The sequence below is a fragment of the Macrotis lagotis genome, chromosome 8 (assembly GCF_037893015.1).
Source record: "Macrotis lagotis isolate mMagLag1 chromosome 8, bilby.v1.9.chrom.fasta, whole genome shotgun sequence".
NCBI classification, from domain to species: domain Eukaryota; kingdom Metazoa; phylum Chordata; class Mammalia; order Peramelemorphia; family Peramelidae; genus Macrotis; species Macrotis lagotis.
Window position 1 is genome coordinate 189,407,336 of NC_133665.1, and position 20,255 is coordinate 189,427,590.

The following is a 20,255-nucleotide window of genomic DNA, read 5'->3' on the forward strand; positions in this document are numbered from 1 at the left end:
CACCTTGCTGCTTCTGGTACCTTTCTTCACACCTCCAGAAGCCCTCCTTGCCCAATACCCCTACACACACACACACATACACATACATACCTCAGCATGGCATGCCTAAAGTTAATGGCATGAACTTCCCAGCAGCCCTCAATCCAGTTTCCAAAATTGGGGCATATACTTTTAACAGAGGTTTTGTTTCTGTATATGCAGTCATATTCCCTGGCCAGGGGTTGTGTACCCCCAAATACTAGAGCTATCACAAGTGATTTTCACACAATTCCTGGTACAAGCAGAAGCAAGACAGGAAAAATCTAGTGAAACACACCCTTGAATCAACTTAGCTAATCGTGACTTGAAAACAATTCAGGGAAGAATTAAAATAAATGCAGTTGAGGAAGGAGAATCAATTATCTGAGTAACTGAAGGGTGAGAAGCTCAGAACTGGAAGGGACCTTAGAGGGCGAATAGGACAACCCACAGGATTAGGGCTTCTTAGCAATACCCAACTTCAACAAGACTCCCTGATACAACAATAGCACAGACCAGGGAGGGAGCATCAGAATGATGACTGGTGTACTATTGTCTGGTGGTGTTGTCAGTGTTCAAGGGGAAAACTGATCCCCTAGAATGGAGAAAGGGAAGTGGAAGCCCTGGGAAGGTGGCAAGACTACAGAGTCTTGAGGATTTCTTCCTAGAATAAAGGAACAAAGGAAAGACTCAATGAGGCAGCATCCCTCTATCCCCATCACTTCATGAACTCAGACCTCTTTCCCACTCATCATTAACCATATAATCTCATGCTCTCCTAATCTTCTGCTCTGCTGAAGGACAACACACATTAAATTTTTGTGGTTTTGAAAATCCTCACCCTGACACAAAGGTCCAGTGGCCCTGGGCTAGTTACATCTCAACCAAAGAAGGACACTGCAGATGGGTCTTTCCTTTTCAAAACTTCCAACCCAGCCAGGTCCTTTTGCAGAAAGGTGCTACTACTGCAGAGTGAGCATGTGGGCCATCATCTCCTGTAAGTGTTGTGTCCGTTTTCTCTTCGTGTTTCCCTCAGTGGTTTTCACTGTAATCTTTTCTCTCTTTTCAGCTGGTTAATAACCCACTAGCGAGTCAGGCAGCGGCAGCAGCTGCGGCAGCAGCAGCCACCATGAGCTCCATAGCGAGCTCGCAGGCTTTTGGCAATGCACTCTCCAGTCTTCAGGGGGTCACGGGTCAACTAGTTACTAATGCCCAAGGACAGGTGAGTGGGAGTCGGGAGAGGAGGAACTTCTCATGGCAGACGGATCTGGGAAAGGAAATGTTGGCTTTGGGGTTTTGTTTTGCATGACAATGATATGCGACTGAACATTTTGGAGGAAAATGAGCATTGTTTGCTAGCCACACCAAGAATGATAGAAAGGGGGCAGCCAGGTGGCAACAGTGGATAGAGCAGTGACCCTGGAGTCAGGAGGACCTGAGTTCAACTCCTACCTCAGACACTTAATAATCACCTAGCTATGTGATCTTGGGCAAGTCACTTAACTTTTTGCCTTGCAAAAAGAAATAAAATAAACAAATTTTAAAAAAAGAATGAGAGAAGGATTGCAAAGTCATTTCTTTTCTAGAGCTCAATGTTCCCTAACCCAGGGGTCAAAGTGACTCCTGCTATCCACATAATCCCAGAGAGAAGCAATATGATGTAGTGCAAAGAGGAGCCCTGTTAGGGTGAGGAAGACCCACCACTTCTCTTCCCTGTGCCCCCAAGGAAATCTCTATTCCTCTAAGTTATAGAGGAGTTGTTGGTCTGCATCCATGGAAGGCAGCTCACATCAGGAGATTCCCCCACTGATGGAATCACTGATCCAGAACAAAAACAACCAACCAAAGACGACTGAGTGTAAGATTGAAGAAGTAATGCCGTAGTACAAAAACATACATGATAACATGAAGGTTCTGTGAGAACTCCTAGATTTGGATGCAGACACAGTACATCTGAGTCTAATGCTAGCTAGACAACTGCTCAATATCCAAAAAAGTTAAATTACATGAGAATTGGGACAGTGAGGTGGCACAGTGGATAGAGCATGGGCCCTGAAGTCAGAAGGACCTGAGTTCAAATTGGCCTCAGACACTTAATAATTACCTAACTGACTTGGGCAAGTCACTTAACCCCATTGCCTTGCAAAAAGCAAAAAAAAAAAAAAAAAATTACATGAGAGTCCTGGACATATGGAATTTGGCATCATAGATGTAGAAGGGATCTCTGAGGTGTCCTCAGTCAACCACTTATTTTATAGGTGAAGAAACTGAAATCTGGGAAAGTTAAGTGAGTTGCCTAAAAGGACACATGAAAAAGTACCAAAAGGAAGATTTAAGCCCAACTCTCCCAATTTTTGATCAATCAATACTTATGAAGCATCTAATGTGAGGTCAAGCACTGGAGATACTCCCAAAATGGCAAAAGATAGTCCCTGCCTTCATGGTACTTCCAATCCAATGGGACCTGACTCCAAGTCCATTACTCTATCTGCTACACTTCATTTTCTCACAGAAACATACCTTTTAATCAATAAATTTTCATACTGATAAATAATAATCAACAACATACATTCATATATAATCATTAATACATGCATAATATAATATGCATATTATTTATATAAGCTGAAGAAAGAACAAAGGGAAAGGATGAGTGATAGCCAAGCCATCTGCCAGTTGGCTCTGCCCCCATCTGTTTCTCTCACGTCACTTCTGCTGCTCTTTTATCATCATCAACACCAGCCCGTCTGTGGGGGCCAATGATCATTTGTCATCAAGTTACCATTGCTGTCTGTTTCACAGTGAGAGGAAGCTCACAAATCATGAAACAAATGCATTAATGAGGCTTCCTAATCATGGAGTTTATCATCTTGATAAACCAATATATGCCATGATCAACTTGAGCTTATGTTCAAATTGCTAACAAGCATTTCCCCTTGGATGAGAAGATCGAATTCAGGCACAGACATCCTTGGTGAGACCATTGCAGTTCTCTGCCCTTCTTGGTGAAATGATGAAGTCCAAGGGGGGCAAAACCCCTTCTTTACTAGAATATTTCCTGATAGAGGCTCTTGCTCACCTAAAAACTTACTTAGTGCATTCTGGGACAAAGGGGATCTTCCTGCTTCCAACTTTGTTTTTATTATACATGAAGAGTAAACAAAGATGCATTTGTAGCTAAAATGTCCGCCTAGAGAGCCCAAGGAAAAAATGCTGACCTTGTTCTATTTCCTGGGTGGGTGCAGAATTGTTCTATCAGTACCCAGAGGGTTGAACGATGGAGCTTGTCAAAGAGAGCCCTTATCTAATGAATCATCTTATCGCAGGGGCGCACCACACATATTAAAGGGGGATTGTATGAACAGTGTGCCCTCTACAATAACCTCTCAATGTCTACTTTAACCCTTGTTTCAATCCCTTTTCATCAAGGGATCATTTTATGCAGCCACCTTTAAATGGTGCCTCTCAAAAGCCTATTAAGATTTCTGGAGGGATGGGGGATTGAGATGGAAGAAAAGTTGGTTATAATGGCCATAAGTCATAGTCAGATCAGTTCCATCTCAAAAGCTGGTTTCTTGATAACTGTGCCCCAGAAATAGACCAACCCCTCCTCTTCTCTTCTCCTGGGATGTGCTGGACTCTTTTTAAGATGCAAATTGGAAAAGAAACCCTCTTCTCTCATCGGTTTACCCATCTGCTTTTTCTGTTCCAATGTTCACATAGAAAACACTTCCACCTCTCACTGTTCTTATATTTTCAATGATTCTATGTTCAAAAAAAATGCATAAAGAACCAGCTGGGCTTCACTTTGCTGGTGGAAAAAAATACACAGGAATGCCACAGGTTGTAAAGGCAGCAGGAGGGAAGATCTCTTTCCTGCTCAGAGGCTAATGTTGGCATGTTTGCAGTTTGCACAGATCTCCTCTGCTCCTGGGCTGGGGGGGAAGCTCTGGTCAATTCACTTTTTAAAAGTGTGTTGTCCACTGGTACTGAGTCAAAGCTGACTCCACTTAAGTCCATTTGAAATGACTGGACTGAACAGGCCTTAGTCATACTGATTTATTGGAAGTGTTCAAACAGGGATATATGTACATGACTCCCCCCCCCTACAAAAAATTATTTCTTTATTAACTTCAAAATAAGCATTGAAGCATCAGGATCATGACTGAGAGCCTATTACCTTCTATTGGTAATAGAGTCAAAGAGAGTCAAATTCTAGAGGTTCATTGTCTTCAAACCCTTCCATTTTCTAATAGGTCAAAGTGGATAACATTTGAGTCAGGATGGCTTCAATCATTGAACTGCCTATTAAAGGGTCAGAAGGAATTTCAGAGATCATCTAGGTCAGGGGTCGTTAGCTTAAGTTCCTTTTTAAAAAACATTTTGGTAACTTTATTTTTTTGTTTCCTTTGAAATTCTAAACTCCTGTATGCATCTAACACCTTATTTTTAGAAGGAATTCCTAAGATTCATTCAACTGACAAGAGTCCATGACAAAAGAAAAGGAGAACCTTTATGCCAGTCCAACTTTCCCATTTTATAGATGAGGAAACTGAGGCCCCAAAAAATTAAGAGCCTTACAAAATACTTACACAAGAAGTAGGTGAAAGAGTATGCCATTTGAATTTCCAACATCTACTTGGCACATGGAAGACCTTAATAAATATACACAGTATTTTGTCCTGTCTTCTGAGCCAAAAGTAATGCAACCTCGATTGGCCCTCTAATTTCAAATCCAGTATTCTTTCACCAGACACTTTCTAGTTGTGTGAACATGAACCTAACAGAACCTCTCTGGGCCTCAGGTCCAGAGATTGGTCTGGACTATTCATTATCAACAGACCATTGATTAGCATTGATAGAAAGAGTTTGAGCCCCAAGAATTTCCCAAAGAATGGACTCCATGCTTGTAACTGAACTGGTTGCCTGATACTCCCCAGGATGAAAGAATAAAGCTTTCTAGACTCAGGTGAAATGCTTACCTCCCCCCGGTAGGCCCTATTATGGTATCAGCTAACATCTAAGCTGCAGCTCTATGAACTCATGATGCTAAGAGAGCTAAGAGTTTCCCAAACATGCAGAAAAAGGAAAGGAAGTTCATCCTCCCTTTTGGATTTTTTTTCTGGTGCCTTTGTTCATGAAGCCAATGCTAAGAAACTGAGATCCTAGAAGCAGAAAGGGCAGACCTGAACTCAAAAGGGGTCCTTGGCTCATGTACCATAGGTAGGAGGACCAACTGCTTAAGCCTAAAGCCTAAACTCATTCCAAAGCATCAGAGAAGGTTGGTGCAGGCACCCAGGTCCCACCTCTTCTCTCCTCTGCTCCCTATCAGAAACTAATCTGGGAGTCCTCCCACCTGCTAGCTAGCTTAAGCCCTAAGAGAAGCCAGATAAGGTTCCCATTCCTTAGAGAATTCCCATGAAGCTTTAACACCTCTATCAAAAGCAAAAGAAACTAGCCACAGTGGGCATTTCATGTAGCCTAACCAAAAATAAATAGGGGACACTAGGAACCTTGAAGTAAAGCTTGTTTTGTCAGTAGTTCGGAAGATTTTATAGATGTAGAAACTGAGGCCCAACATCACATAGTATCAATCTGATTTTTTGAAAAGAAACATTTTTAAAAGCATAAATAATGAAAAATATACACTGCCATCTTGATTAAATACAGCTCCAAGTGCCCTCCTCAAATTAGCTTTTATTTATTTTTATATGTTCTACATGTGGTTTGTGCATCCTTGTACATGCACTTTTCCACTTGAGACTTTGTTTCTTTGGTGTTCTAACGGAAATTGATCTCTTATTTTCATTTCCAAAAAAGTTAAAAAAAAATTCAAGGAACTCCTATTAATTTCTAGTAACTTAAAAGTGATCAAGTTTGATCATGTCCCTGGCACCTCTTTTGCATTCAGGTCTGCCCTTTCTGCTTCTTGGATCTCAGTTTCTTAGCACTGGCTTCATGAACAAAGGGCACCAGAAAAAAAGTTCAAAAGGAAGGATGACTTCCCATCATTAGAGATGGTTCCCAATTATGATTTTTGTTCTTTCTTAAATCTAAAGACAAGGTTAGATTTCTACAGGTGCTCTAAGTCCCGGCAGTAACATATTCTCCTGGGCTTATGGGTGGTAATACAAGGGTCCCCCAAAGAGCCCCCATGTACCCCTAACCCAAAAAGCCCTCCTTGTCCTTGCTAGTCATTCATTCATTTGTGCCCCTCTTTGGCGATTTTTAATCTCTAATTAGCTGCAGGATCCCAATAAGGAGAGCCTCCTCATTGATTCTGCCCTCCCCCAGCCCATCTCAGCTAATAGCAGGGCCTCCTTTGGTCCTCATTATCCTGATGAGCCACCGTTTGCCTCCGGAGCCTCTTGACGTTAAATGGTGCTAATGACGCCTGATGGCCAGGCTGCTCCTAACAAGGCTCTCGGCAGGAGCAGCAATGAGAGTGATTACAATGGAGATAGATTGGCTGGGATGGTTTGCTTTGTAGTGTCTCAGCTGCTGACACTCAGCGACATAATCAGGTCACAGAGCTGGTCAGAGCCATCAGCAGAGCCCTCGCTGGAGCCCTCATTAGAAAAGGGTATTATTCAGCCCCAGACCTTCCCCACACTACTAAGCACCCTTCCCCCACCCCCTTTCCCTTTCCATTCTCTCTCTCTCTCTCTCTCTCTCTCTCTCTCTCTCTCTCTCTCTCTCTCTCTCTCTCTCTCTCTCTCTCTCTCTCTTTGTGAAGAAAAGTAAAGCCTCCTTTCTAAAATTCAAGGGTTAATCACCCAACGTCCATTAAGTGAAAGAAAGTCTTCTTAAATGAAGAGAAAACAGCACCTGAATTTTCTCTCTCTCTCTCTCTCTCTCTCTCACACACACACACACACACACACACTCTCACAATGAGATCTAATTTTTTTTTTCCCATGGACACATACAACTGTGTCTGTTTCTTTATCTAATCCCCTATTCAAATGGATTTTCTTTACCTAACCATGGGGTGGAAATGAAGGTGTGGGAGAGGCCTCCCCCGTTTACTGTGCAGAAATTCTGAATACCTCCCATCCTGCTTAGGAGGTGGAAGAGTAACTAAGGAGATAATTAATATTTGTACCCAAGAAGAAACAGCTCCAAATTGAGCCATAAGAGTTTTCTTACTCTGCTCCAGCCCCCTTTCCAGTTGATCCCACTCCATGGAGTTCTCTATCAATTAATCAGTAGTTATTTACTATATGCCCCTTCTCTGATGGGAACTCTGCTGGGGCTTCCAAAACACAAGTGAAGCAGGCAGCTACCTGGCAAAGTGAACCGAGTAGCAGACTTGGAGTCGGGAAGGTCAGCCTCACACACTGCTAGCTGTACAGCTCTAGACAAATGGCTTCATCTCCCTTGATCTCCCTAATTCTCAGTTTTCTAAGTAAAATGAGAATAAAAGTAGCCCTTTCCACAAGGGTTGTTTGAGGATCAGATGAGAAAAGTAAAGCATTTTGCAAACTTTAAAGCGCTATGCACATTATAGCATTGACTATCAAACTGCCCCTGCCTTCAAGAAGCTTACATTCTATTAGAGACAATGTGTTCAGAGACAAATAAATGTAGGATTATGAACAATCGATACTCAATGCTGGGGAGGGAGCCACAACCCTAACTCTGTGTTCCAGGTCTGTATTCTTGCAGGAACAAGTATAATTAGGACATGAGGCTATTATGTACAGAAGCTTTTTGCCCACTTTTTAAATGTTATATCAATGTCAGACTTGGTCTGGGGTTTGCTGCAGGCCATTAATCAACATAGAGAACTGTCTTCCATTGATGCAGATAGCAACTCTTCTAGAGTATTGCCCAGGGAAATGAATGAAGGGTTCATGACTTAACCAAGGCCCCACAACCAGTATATGTCAGGATCAAGATCTGAAACAAGCTCTCCTTGTCTCCAACTCTGACTTTAGAGCTACCATGCTGACAGTTATTTTAATTAATCTTGTGGGTATTTGGGGGTGCCTTCCCTTGGAGAAAGCATTTTTAGCATCCAACTCTTCAGGGAGTGAGTGTCCCTCCTGGTGGCTGCTCTCCTGCCAAGAGCCCTGGGATCACAAGACTGCGAATAGCCCCTGTCCTTTCTGCTTCATCTCAACATGACTGTGGGCAAATCCCTCTCCTTCTCTGAGTCTCAGCATCCTCCCCAGTAAAATAGAACAGATAAAGCCTACCCTCGCTATAACTCAAAGTGAAAGCAAGGATCAAAGGAGGCAATATTTGTAGTTCAATGTGAGCTAGCTGATAGGAGATTAAGGAAGTCCCTCTATCAAAGAAGAGAACACTGTAAAATCAGGGTAAACCCTGGATGGACTTCCCCAGCTTCCTCCTTCACTTTGCCACAGATCTAGCTTCCTCGTGGCCATGCCTGAGCAGAGAGGCAAATCTCAGCACACTGAGGCCTGGACTTTTAATCTGTTGTTGTTCAATCTTGTTCAACTCTTCATGACTCCTTGGACCATGGCACGCTAGGACTATCATGGGGTTTTCTTGGCGACTATGCTAGAATGGTTTGACATTTTTTTCTCCAGTGGATTAAGGCAAACCAAAGTTACATGACTGCACAGGATCACCCGGCTGGTAAGTGTCTGAAACTGGAGTTGAATTCAGGTCTTCTTGACTCCAGACCTAGGACTCCACCCCCTGAGCCATGTAGCTGAAATCCTTTCAAGTCAAGATTCCATTCAATCTCTATTGTATCTTATGGAATAATCAATTTAGAGGCAGAAGGGACCTTTGAGACAATTAAGTCCAACTCCTTTTTCGTAGATGAGGGAACCACAGCCCAGTGAGGTTAAGTGATCCACACAGGGTCACCAAGCTAGTGTCTGAGCCAGATTCCAAATTCAGGTCTTTCCTGACTTTAAATGGGGCACTGTATCCTTTATGCTAGCTAGCCTTCTGCACAAAGCTGACAACTCCCAAAGTTAGGCATTTTGTCTCTCTAGGCCTCTCCTTGGTTCAGTGAAAGAGTGTGGAGATTGGGATCAGCAAACTGGAGTCTAAATACTGTCTCTGATGTGTGCAATCTGCATGATCTTGGACAAGTCACTTCAGTTTCCTCATCTGTAAAATGAGATTTGGGTGTCTCTTTAAGTTCTCAGTCTATGACCATTCTAGAAACTGTCTTTATTGAACAAGAGTGTCCAAAGGCTGGGATCTCAAGTAAAAGGGATTCTTTTCTTATCTACATGACCAATTTTCTGAATAATTATGAAATCCCCCCACCAAAAAAAAATCCTGTTTATGCCTCAATTTATTTACCTAGAAAATGGTGAATGGTTTCATTGAGAATATCATATGGGTGACTGAGTTCATGCCTCTAGTCATTTCTAAGAGTATTCTGTTTATTGCCTGTATGATTAGAGGGAAAGGTAATTCAGAAAGCAAGGAGAGTTCACTATACAATTAAGCAGTCTTTAGAGCACTCCCTACAGCAAATTCCCTATGTCCTAGGCAATTATCAAAACATTAAGTAAACAGGAATAAGAAAGGGAAGAGAGAAGCAGGCAGAGAAAGGGGAGATGGGAGACTTTTTAGGATAAAAAAAGAGAAACCCCAGGTGCAAACTAAAATCTAAAAGAAAGAAATGGAGTTTTGCATGCCCTTGCTTTAATCCTTTCTCTCAGACACCATCTCCAGGGTTTAGGTCATAATTGCTGCTCATTCTCTGACAGTGATCATTTGATGCTGTAAAAATAACTGCTTCTCTATAGGACTAGAGGTTAAGAGAATTGCTTTCATTTCTGAAGCCCTTTCAGCTTAAAAACTCAAGTAGTGGATATGTGGCTATCTCCATTTACAGATTAAGAGACTGAGGCAGAAAACAGTTTTAGGACTCACATTCACTAATTGCCAGAATCAGAAGTAGCCTCGGAGCCCAGAGCAAGGATATAATCATTTGACAAGAATTTATTAAATGTCTGCTTTGCATTCAACTCTGTCCTAGACAGTGAGTTTTTTTAAAAAAGTGAAAAAATCCCTGCCTTCAAGGAGCTTGCTTTGTAAAGGGAACCTAACAACTTGCTCAACACCCATCCTCCTGCCCTGATCTCCTTCCTGACTGCTGAATTACTGTACTTTTCTCTAGTACAATAGAGAAATTCTCTAGGTCAAGAAAGATATGCTTCTTTCTGAGATGCTCACTCTATAAGCCTCTCTACCTATCGCCTAACTGCTGAAGCATCATCTCTACATATTGGAAGGCATCAAATTAGCTTGAGTCTCATGAAAGTCTCATGAAAACCCCACTTCAGTCAATATACATCCAGCATCACTGGAAGAATATCAAGATTAAAACTCTACTCTGTGACCATGAGGCATGGAATGCTATGGGCTCCAAGGAATGTGGGTGAGCAAACTGTGACAAGTTACTAATGATAAATTATCTAGAGAAGCCATGTAAACTAAAGGAGTTCATCAGAGGACTAGGTTACCCAAAAGGGAGATGGGTCAATCATCTAATTAGAGAAAGATGTCATGAATTCTAGAGGAAGATCCCACCATATATGGAGGACCCCTCTGTAGAGGCACAAATGAGAACCTGGACTAGAGTCATGCAGAAGGGAAAAAATGAATGAATTGCAAGTTTCAGTGTAGGACTGAACACCAGCATTGATGAGACCCTGGATGTCAGATTGAGAACTGGAAGGGACCTTAAAAATTATCTTATTATAGGATTGATCCAATATCTAGAGCTGGAAAGAACCTAAGAGGCCAATGAGCACAACCTCTTAATAGTGTATACTGAGGTCAGGGGAAATGGGGTGAAGTGACTTGCCAAGATCACACAAATAATAGTGACATTGCCAGGATTCAACCGAGGTTCCTCCCGATGTGAAGCAAAGCAAAGGAAAATAGAAAAAGATTCTCTCCCTCATGATTATTCTCTGAACAAATACAGCAGTAACATAGAGGTGTTGCCACAATGGCTAACCACCACTGATCCAAAATCCTTTGAATCCTTTCACCTACTACAAACATACCTGGCAGCCAAATGCTGATAACACTCAGCTTAAAAATATTCCATACCTCAAGTCTTTCCTGATTCCCCCTAAAGCTTCTGCTTCCCTCTGGAAATAACCTTTCTTATTCTTTATATATCTATATCTATAGATATATGCATATGTATGTGCATATTATTTTCCCTGACAAAATGTAAACTTGAGAGTAGAAACTGTTTTGTCTTTGCACCAATAGAATGTAACACCCTCCTCAGCATATATATACATATGCATATATATACATATATATAGATATATAGATATATAGATATATAGATATATAGTAGGTATCCAATCAATGCTTACCAACAGATTAACGGAAAGCTCCCTGGCTCTCTCACCCTCACAAGAAAGCAGCAAAGCCATTCCTCACTTGGTCCTGGACTGGTCCTGCCTCCATCCCCATGCCCTCCTCTACTTAGATTGTTCTAGTTTCCTGGCTCCAACCAGCAGAGGGGGAAGACTTCAGAGTTTAAGAACATTGCTGCTTCCAGGCAAAAAGCCATAAAGCCACTATTATATACTGGGCAAAGACAACTAACCAATCAACAAGTGTTTCTTAAGTATTTTTTTTCAGCAGACATTAATAAGTCCACCCTTTTCAGACCATCTTCTCCAGGGTCCTCAGTAGCCATTATTTTTTTTTCTCTACATAGTTTTGTGTGTTTAGTTTTTTAAATGACTGAACAGGAAAAATATTTTACAACAACAAGTTTTTATTAAGCCCCTAATTTGTTCCAGACCCTGGACTAAATGCTGGGGAAAATAAAAAATATGGTTCAAGCAGACCCAGTGTGTAAAGAAATAGGGTATCGGAAATACAAGAGACCTACAGAGTAAAGAAGGCATTGAAGAAGGCAAGGCACCAGTCAACAACAGAAGGGGAGATTTGAGCTGAGTGTTGAAGGAATCCAGGGTACCTAAGAGGTAAAAGTGAGGGAGTACAGCATTCTAAACATCAGGGAGCAGTCTGTGCAAAGGTCCAGAGGTGAGAGATGAGGCAATGTGAAGAAGGAACACTTACCTGTCTTTACTTCACAAATCTAAAAAGGATTTCAAATCTCCTTCAGCTCTCCAAATAAGAATATAAATGACCTATTCCAGGCAGGACCCATAGCTGTATGATCCTGGGTACGTGTGGATAGATAGATAGATAGATAGATAGATAGATAGATAGATAGATAGATAGATAGAGATAGATATATATATATACCCTCCATGACTGAGAAGAGGCAAAAAGTGCCCCCCAAATCCTAGAGCTTAGATGGGGAGAACTTTTTTGAATACATGTCATACTTAGGAGCTGCAGGAAAAGTTTTCATGACTTGAAAGAGGAGGATCCTTCCATTCTCTGCTCCTTCCATTCTCTTCTATAACATTATCTGCCTCTCCTTCTCCATTAGTTTTCTCCTTTCTTCTTTCAAACATCCAAAGGCTTCCCTTGAACTTTCTCTTCTTCTCACTGACATTCTTAGGTCTCTTTTTTTTCAACACCAAAGCCTTTAGACCTGCTCCCTCTGCTTGTGGCCAGCAGAGTCTCTTACTAACTCCTCAGGTTTGAGGCTCCATCACATCCTCTAGGTCTCCTATGAGCTCTTAACCTACATGACTTTTGCAAATTGAAGATGATTTATGTGTATTTTTGGTTTAAAAAATGATCTTTACTTCTAAAAAGAATAGAGACCATCATCAAATTAGGTGTCATATTAAGGACTTTATAATTATCACATTCAATCCTCATGGCAAACTTGGGAGGCAGCTGCTATCGTTATCCTCATTTTACAGATGAGGAAAATGAGGCAAATTGAGATGAAGTGACTTTCCCAAGATCATAAAGCTAGCAAATATCTGAAGTTGGATTTGAATTCAAATCTTCCTGCCTCCAGTCCCAGCATTCAATCCATTGCACCTTAACTTATTCCTTTGGAGGAAAAAAGAGCAGCAGTAGCAATTTTGAATCATGTTTTTCAAAGGTCATGTGGGAATTATATTCACTCAGTTCAACAAAAGGATGGTACTGTCTGTGCTAAGGTGTTAATTTAGAGTTTCAAAAATAAAAGTCTCTGATTTCAAGGGGCATGTGTGTATGTACAAGGTAGAAAAAAAGAAATTGAGGGGAGTACTATCAAGTAGGAAGTCAGGGCACCCTCCTATGGGAGGTGAGCCATGATCTGAGTTGAATGGAAGGAAGGAAACTCAAGTGAGAGAGAAACAGAGTGAGTATATTATGAAGACAGCCCTGCCTAGGCAAAGGCATGGTGGTAGATTTTTTATAATTATTCAGGCATAGATCAAAGTAAAGTTCAGAATAAGCGCTCAGTTTTCAACATCAGCCTTATGTTTTTATAATCTCTTGAAATTTAAAACAAATATGCATTTTTTTCCATCATGGGTGCACTTCTACTCTTCTCTAATCTGAGAAAAGTAATAATGAGGAAGAAGAAGAGGAGAAGGAAAGGGGGGGTATAAAGAGGAGAGACCATAACCAGTGGAGAGAAGGCTGGCCTTTTAGTGGGGAACACCTGGATTCAGTCTGGTCAAATGACTGTATATTGTGGGCACGTCACTATAACTCTCAATGTCTAAGCAACTGTTAAAATAAAGTTTTAAGCCAGTTCACAGAGAGAGCCCCCACATCAGAAATTCACCACATCACTGAAATCACAGATCCATCCCTAAACAACAGTAGCTGACAATTGTTCAGCAAAAACACAAAACATTTAACATAGATTATCTGATCTAAGTATCATTTGGGATAAGAAAGATAAAAGATTAAATTAAAAATCTTTTTTTCTACTAATTTGTAACCCTGAGCAAAAATAGAAAGGAAAATAATACTGAAAATGTCTCCTTCCTACAGCCTACTTTGAGATCTCTTGCAAGAAATCCCAAGGTCCCAGCTCAGTTTAAACAGCCAAGATCTCTGCTAACTCTTCCTTCCCTCCTAACTAAAATCATGATTTGCATATGATACACACACTTTTTAGAAAAGTTAGGAAGCATTTTTTTAATCCTGGAAAATGGTCAGATGTGGATTAAGTCAAATGTTCAAGAGACTAAATAGCCCCGCCACTCTCCTGCCTGTCTCAGCCAAACCACTTACCCACCTCTTTCATGCAAGAAATAACTATTTTCATCTGGCCCCAGAGTAGAAATTTCTCCCCAGTGAAGCTACCCTTTTAAAAAGACTCTTAAGCTAAAAAATGCCAAAGAGTGTGCTTTTTTGAAGAGAGAAGGGAGTTTAAATCTTGATGTCTAAACTGGGAAGACCAGAAACCCTTTTTTTAGTATCTAGTCTTTAGTTTTTCATACCCCTGAACTACATGTGGACTCAACTCAATAGATCATCCCTCAATATCCTATCAGATGAACATCAAAGGAGGAAAAATGTCATATAAAAGCAAAGGGGGCAGGTGAACTGGAAGACTGCATCCCACCTTCTTAACTCTGATCTTTCAAAAATTAAAAAAACCTATATGATGGTCCTGGATAAGAGCACAGATTGCTCATCTAGGGAAAATAGTGGTGTGCATTTTTGTGGGGAAAAGTCATCAGCATAATTCTAATGGGTTATGGTCTTTGTTGTGAGAAATGAGAAATCCTGTGGTCTCACCCTAAAGAACATTAAAAAAAAAGTAGTCCTGGCAGGAAATTGAAAAAGTAATATATAGTAGAGGGAGTGGAGCAACTTTTCTCCTGATGAAGTAGCTTGATAAATATTGTTTGCAAGTATCAAAGTATATTTAATTTTACCAAGACAATTGATATTCTCTTCATAAAATGCATTCTGATCATCTCAGACTTGGGAAACTGAGGGCAATAAATAGGAGATTTGTTAAATCTTTCCTTCCTCTTCCCTTCTACCTGACTGGGGTTTTGTTGTTGGGTTTGGGGGCAGGGGTTACATGCTTTTTTTATTTTTATTTTTATTTTTTTGCTTTTGCCCTCATTTGAATTTGGATTTAAAGCTTGAATGCTCACTGGCTGTAAAGCTTTCTTCAAGAGTTGCTGTCCATTTTCATGACAAAGTCACCATCAGTATTAAGACTTTGGAGACTTGGAGGACTCTGCCGCCTGGTTCGCTTTCTCTTGGGGAGGATTATGAAATGCACAATTCATAAGGGGTCCAGAGGCTTCATTGAGACAAGCCCCCTAAAGCTTCCAGAGATGGTGGCAGTGTCGTGCCAAAGGTGCTCTCCCAAGCAATAAATAACTTTAATCTGATTTACTCCCTTAATCTGGCATCAACAGGCAGCTGCAGACATACTCCCCAAATTCTGCGTATTTTTAGCTGGCATTAAAGCAGGAAGCCTTCAACCAAGCCAAGTGAAGGTTTACAAAGTTTCAGGAGTCTTTCTGTAGAGATGATGGCTCCACTCCAGTTGTGGCTCTTTTAAAGGTTAAAAAAATGATGTGGGTGTTAGCTAATCCACAGAGTTGGCAACTATGGACAAAGTAAAACATGTTCATGGTCTGGTTCAGAGTCCAAAGAAACTGGGGACAAAGCAGTGAAGGTAGGGCAGGGTCTATGAATTGGAAAATTACTAGTACTCTGTTCAGTCTTTCTATATATATTCAAATTTGGGGGGTTTTTCCTAGTGGGCACCATATCTTTCTGTTTCACAAAGATAGTAGAAAAAACACTCAAAAACACTTTGATCAGAGAGAGAGAACAATAATTAGACAGAATGACAGATATAAATTATTTTATAATTATCAAATAAGATAAAATACTTTGAGATCTCAAAATCTATATAAAATATCATTGGGAAAACTGAAGAGTAATGCATTTTTATCCAACTCTAACTCTGACTCTGACTCTACAACTGCCTTCTCTACCTGTCCTTCATCTTCCATAAAGCTGTCACAATAAATTTCCTTTTCATATCCTTTAATCATTGGGGAATGGCTCTTATTCAATTCAATGGAGTCAGAACCTTAACTTGGGTGAGGCAGTTGGAGCTTTACCCAAAGTATCAAATTCAGAGTATAATGAAAGTCCTTTAGCAGCAAATAGAAAGAACTTAGCACCTAGTTAGTAAGGAAATGTAGTTAAAATAGGAGGTTCTGTGACCTAGTTCTACTATCTCCCAGGCAAAGAGCAGTTTGTGAGAGAAAGCATCTGAGATCCCTTCTAGCTTGGGACCTGGGAATCTGTGAATGAGGTCTTAATTCCAACAAAAGGAATTAAAGAGTAGGCACAACAATAATAATAGCATTTACACATCATCCTAAGACTTACAAAGGGTTTTATAAATGCTTCCATATTTGACCCTCCCACCAATCATTCGATAGCTATTATTAGCCCCATTATACAGATGGAGATAGAGTGGATAGAGCACTGGCTTTGGAATCAGAAGGATAGGAGTTGAATCTGGTCTCCACACTTAGTAACTGTGTGACCTTGGGCAAGTCACTCACCCCACTGCCTCATATCCAAGTCATCCTGATTCATATCTGGCCACTGGATCCAGATTGTTCTGGAGGACAAAATGAGGTTGGTTATTTAGCACAGCCCCCCCCCCCCCCAAATCCATTCACATCCAAAGCTTGTTATGGCATCACTTCTCTGACGTCATGATCCTATTTGAGAATGAAGGACAAACACCAACAACAACAATACAGATGAAGAAACTAAAGGCAAAGTGACTTGTCCAAGGTCCCACAGCTAGTAAGTGTCTGAGGCGGGATTTAAATTCAAATCTTCCTAACTCCAGGCCAGATACTCTACCCGTTGTACCATCTGGCTTTATATGTTTGTATGTATGTATCTTACATAGCATTTGGGGAAATGATTCACTGTATTTACTGATTCACTTATTTACTCTATCTAAAATTGATTTTTAAGGTCTGAATATTCATAAGTTATAAATCTAACAAAGTTTACAGCTTTGTGCTTTGTTAGAGAGCTGCTACCCATTTTCCTGACTGACCCAACTGCAGCAAAGCAGTGAATATAACCCAACAGAAATTGGGGGTTTGCCCTTGCTTCTATATAATTTGCTCTCATGTTGCTTCTCTGAGACTTTCTGCTTCCTTGTGAGTTGATTGTACCTCCAAGAAAATTAATTGTGGGCCTTAATCACCCCAAAGCTCAGGTTGTACAGTATACCAGGTGTTCCCTAGAAGCTCTTAAGTGTTGCGTGTGCATGGGTGCAATATTCTATTCTTGATGAACTATGACAGCAAATTATGAAATTCTACAGTATCCACAGGTTATCCACAGGTCATCCAAAGGACCATGGAGAGGGGCATAGGGGAGGGAAACAATCTGAAGATATTGCTGATCAGCATAAACTTTATTATCAGAAAAAAGGCTGGTCATGTACCAAGTGGTCAATCCACATTCATCCCAAATCAAAGCATGGAAGGATGCTGAACCAAAAGTAAATCCCCTGGACAAGATTTAGAAGAGGATAATGTGGAGTATTGTGCTGAATGTTAGACATACAGTGACGTAAGGAAATATACTACCTGCCTACAAGGAAGTAACAGCCTAACAGGAAAACGAGGGGGATAAGCATCAAACTGAAGTAAACTACGGTCAGGACCAAGGCGAGATCCAAAGTGCTCTTAGTGTAAGGAAAGGGTCAACTTTCAGGGAAGAGGATCTGGGAAACTTAGGTGAAGGCAGCCCTTGAAGGCAGGGCAGGGAAGCAGTGTGTTCTAAGAGTGGCTGGATTCCACAGATGTGTGGGAACAAAAGTCAGGATAAACTTGGAAGAGTTGGCAATCCTGTCTGACTAGAACCAGGAATTATCTGAAGAGAAATAGATTAAAAAGGTTAGTTTAGGGGGCAGCTAAGCCGGGCAATGGATAAAGCACCAGCTAACAGGAGTCAGAAAGACCTGAGTTCAAATCCGACCTCAGACAATAATTGCCTAGCTGTGTGATTCTTGGGCAAGTCACTTAACCTCATTGCCTTAAATTAAAAAAAGGTCAGTTTGAACTTCACTATTTAGGTCAGTCAATGTCAGCTATCAGAGTTAAGTATTTTATCCTTCTGGGACAAAAGGGAAAGGCAAAGGGGAAAAATGTAACAGTCCACAGTAACTAACTGAGTAGGGGACATAAGGAAAGGAGATAGAGATGGTAATGATGGGTTTGAGATTTCAAAACACATTTAAAAGGAGCAGAAACAAAGAAGTTTGGATGTGAATATGGAGGGGATAAAATGATGATTCCTTTTGGGATTGGACACATTGGTCCAGTAGGATTCTGAAAATATTCAACTAGAACATGGAGAGCAGATAGAACTATAAAACTAGATCCTGGTGCCATCTGCATAGAAGTAAGTGCTAAAATCATGTCAATGAATGAGTTCAACAAGAGAAAATGTATAGAAAAAGAAGGTCCAGGAGAAAGCATTTGGGAAGCATAATAACCAGACCCTGGTAAATGTAAATATGTAATTGAACTGAGTTCTCAGTGGACATTTCAGAGTCAGAGTTCTTGGGGCGAGAAGACCATGTTTTCAGTGTCTGGATAAAAAATTGTTGGTGACAACTGAGAAGTTCTTATGAGTAGGAGGAAGAATGACAGGCTTTATATCAATATAATCAAACACCTTATTTAAAAGTTAAAGAAACTGGGGCAGCTAGGTGGCGCAGTGGATAAAGAACCGGCCCTGGAGTCAGGAGTACCTGGGTTCAAATCCAGTCTCAAACACTTAACAATTACCTACCTTGTGTGGCCTTGGGCAAGCCACTTAACCCCATTTGCCTTGCAAAAACCTAAAAAAAAAAGTTAAAGAAACTGTATCCTAAAGGAATTAAATAATTGGCCTAGGAAAATGACTGAGTTTCCTGGTCAACTTGGTGAGTTTATAGGTTTATTTTTAGTTGTGTTAGGTTCTTTGTGTCTCATCATTTGAGAATAAGCTGATGGGGTTGTTGAAGATCAAAAATTCAGGCCAACACCTTGGTTCAAAGACTGTGGGTCCAAACTACTCCTTTGTGCTAGTCTATAAAATATGGAACTTTTGCAAAGTCAATCTTTTTGCCCTTCTTTCCTTTTCTTGGAAATTAGAATGAAGAGTTTTCCTTGATCCTGCCAATGGGGGCAAAACTGTTCCACCTAAAGAATAAACAATGGGGGCGGTTAGGTGGCGTAGGTGGCCTTGGAATCAGGAGTACCTGGGTTCAAATCTGGTCTCAGACACTTAATAATTACCTAGCTGTGTGGCCTTGGGCAAGCCACTTAACCCCATTTGCCTTGCAAAAACCTAAAAAGAAAAAAAAAGAATAAACAATGGCAACCATAACACACGCGGTAATTACATGTGCTCTCACCCCCATGATCCGATTCTCATTCCTAGTTCTGTAATCTAAATTTTGAAAGAGAGAAAGGTGCATTACTAGACAGTATCTGTTTGGGGAATGACTGCATAGCAACTCCAACTTTGTTCACTTCCAGACACAGCTGTGAAACTATCAGATTAATGGCTACTTTTTGTCCTTTGTAGAAAGTAGACACTCCATAAATGTTGAGTTGAAGTGAATATATAAGCAGAGAAATTCCCAAGTAGAGAGTCTCTTAGGAAAAAGAAAATCCCTCACAAGTATGTCCTCAAGAGATAGAAAAAGAGCAAGGGCCTGACCACTATTGGGAGGGTAGAAGAGAGAGCAAATAACAAGCACTGTGGTCCTTTGTTTTTGCCATAGGCTCTTCACATAGTGCAGGTCTCGTGGTAAGGGGACTGGCTCTCCAACAAATTCAACTTGATTTGCCCTCTAGAGAAAATTCAGACCTTCAGGATTGAATAATGGATTGTTTTGCTTGTGTTCTTCTCTTGGATAAAATTGAGACTCACCAGAATGTCAGTGAGTTGATTGTCTAGGATTAAGATTATTTCCCTGATGAGGATAGTTCAAACCTCAGGGTGTTGCTATAAATCTAGGGAGTCTGGGGAAGTTGGTTCTCACCAGAGAGAGAGAAGAAAAGCAGAAAAGTATATTGTTTATGGACTTCAGACCTATACTTTATGATAAATCATTTTGATGGCTAAATGGAAGACGGATTGGAGTGGAGTGAGACTTGAGGCAGGCAGAACCTACCCCACCACCAACCCCAGCAGCTATTGTAATCATACAAACATGAGATGATGAGGCACTGCACCAGGGTGGGGTCAGCATCAGAGGAGAGAAGGCATATACAAGAAATGTGAGATGGGAAAAATCAACCATCCTTGGCACCATATTGAATACT

The 20,255-nt window shown here is 40.8% G+C and overlaps 1 protein-coding gene across 2 annotated transcripts in view; it reads left to right on the forward strand.

The window, feature by feature from the left end:
* Positions 1–20,255, forward strand: part of POU6F2 (POU class 6 homeobox 2) — a 486,502-nt gene that overhangs the window by 424,113 nt on the left and 42,134 nt on the right. For both annotated transcript variants that reach the window (XM_074199213.1, XM_074199214.1), the window contains exon 6: positions 1,088–1,240. In XM_074199213.1, the coding sequence (XP_074055314.1) occupies positions 1,088–1,240 (153 nt within the window). The remainder of the gene's footprint in view (positions 1–1,087; positions 1,241–20,255) is intronic.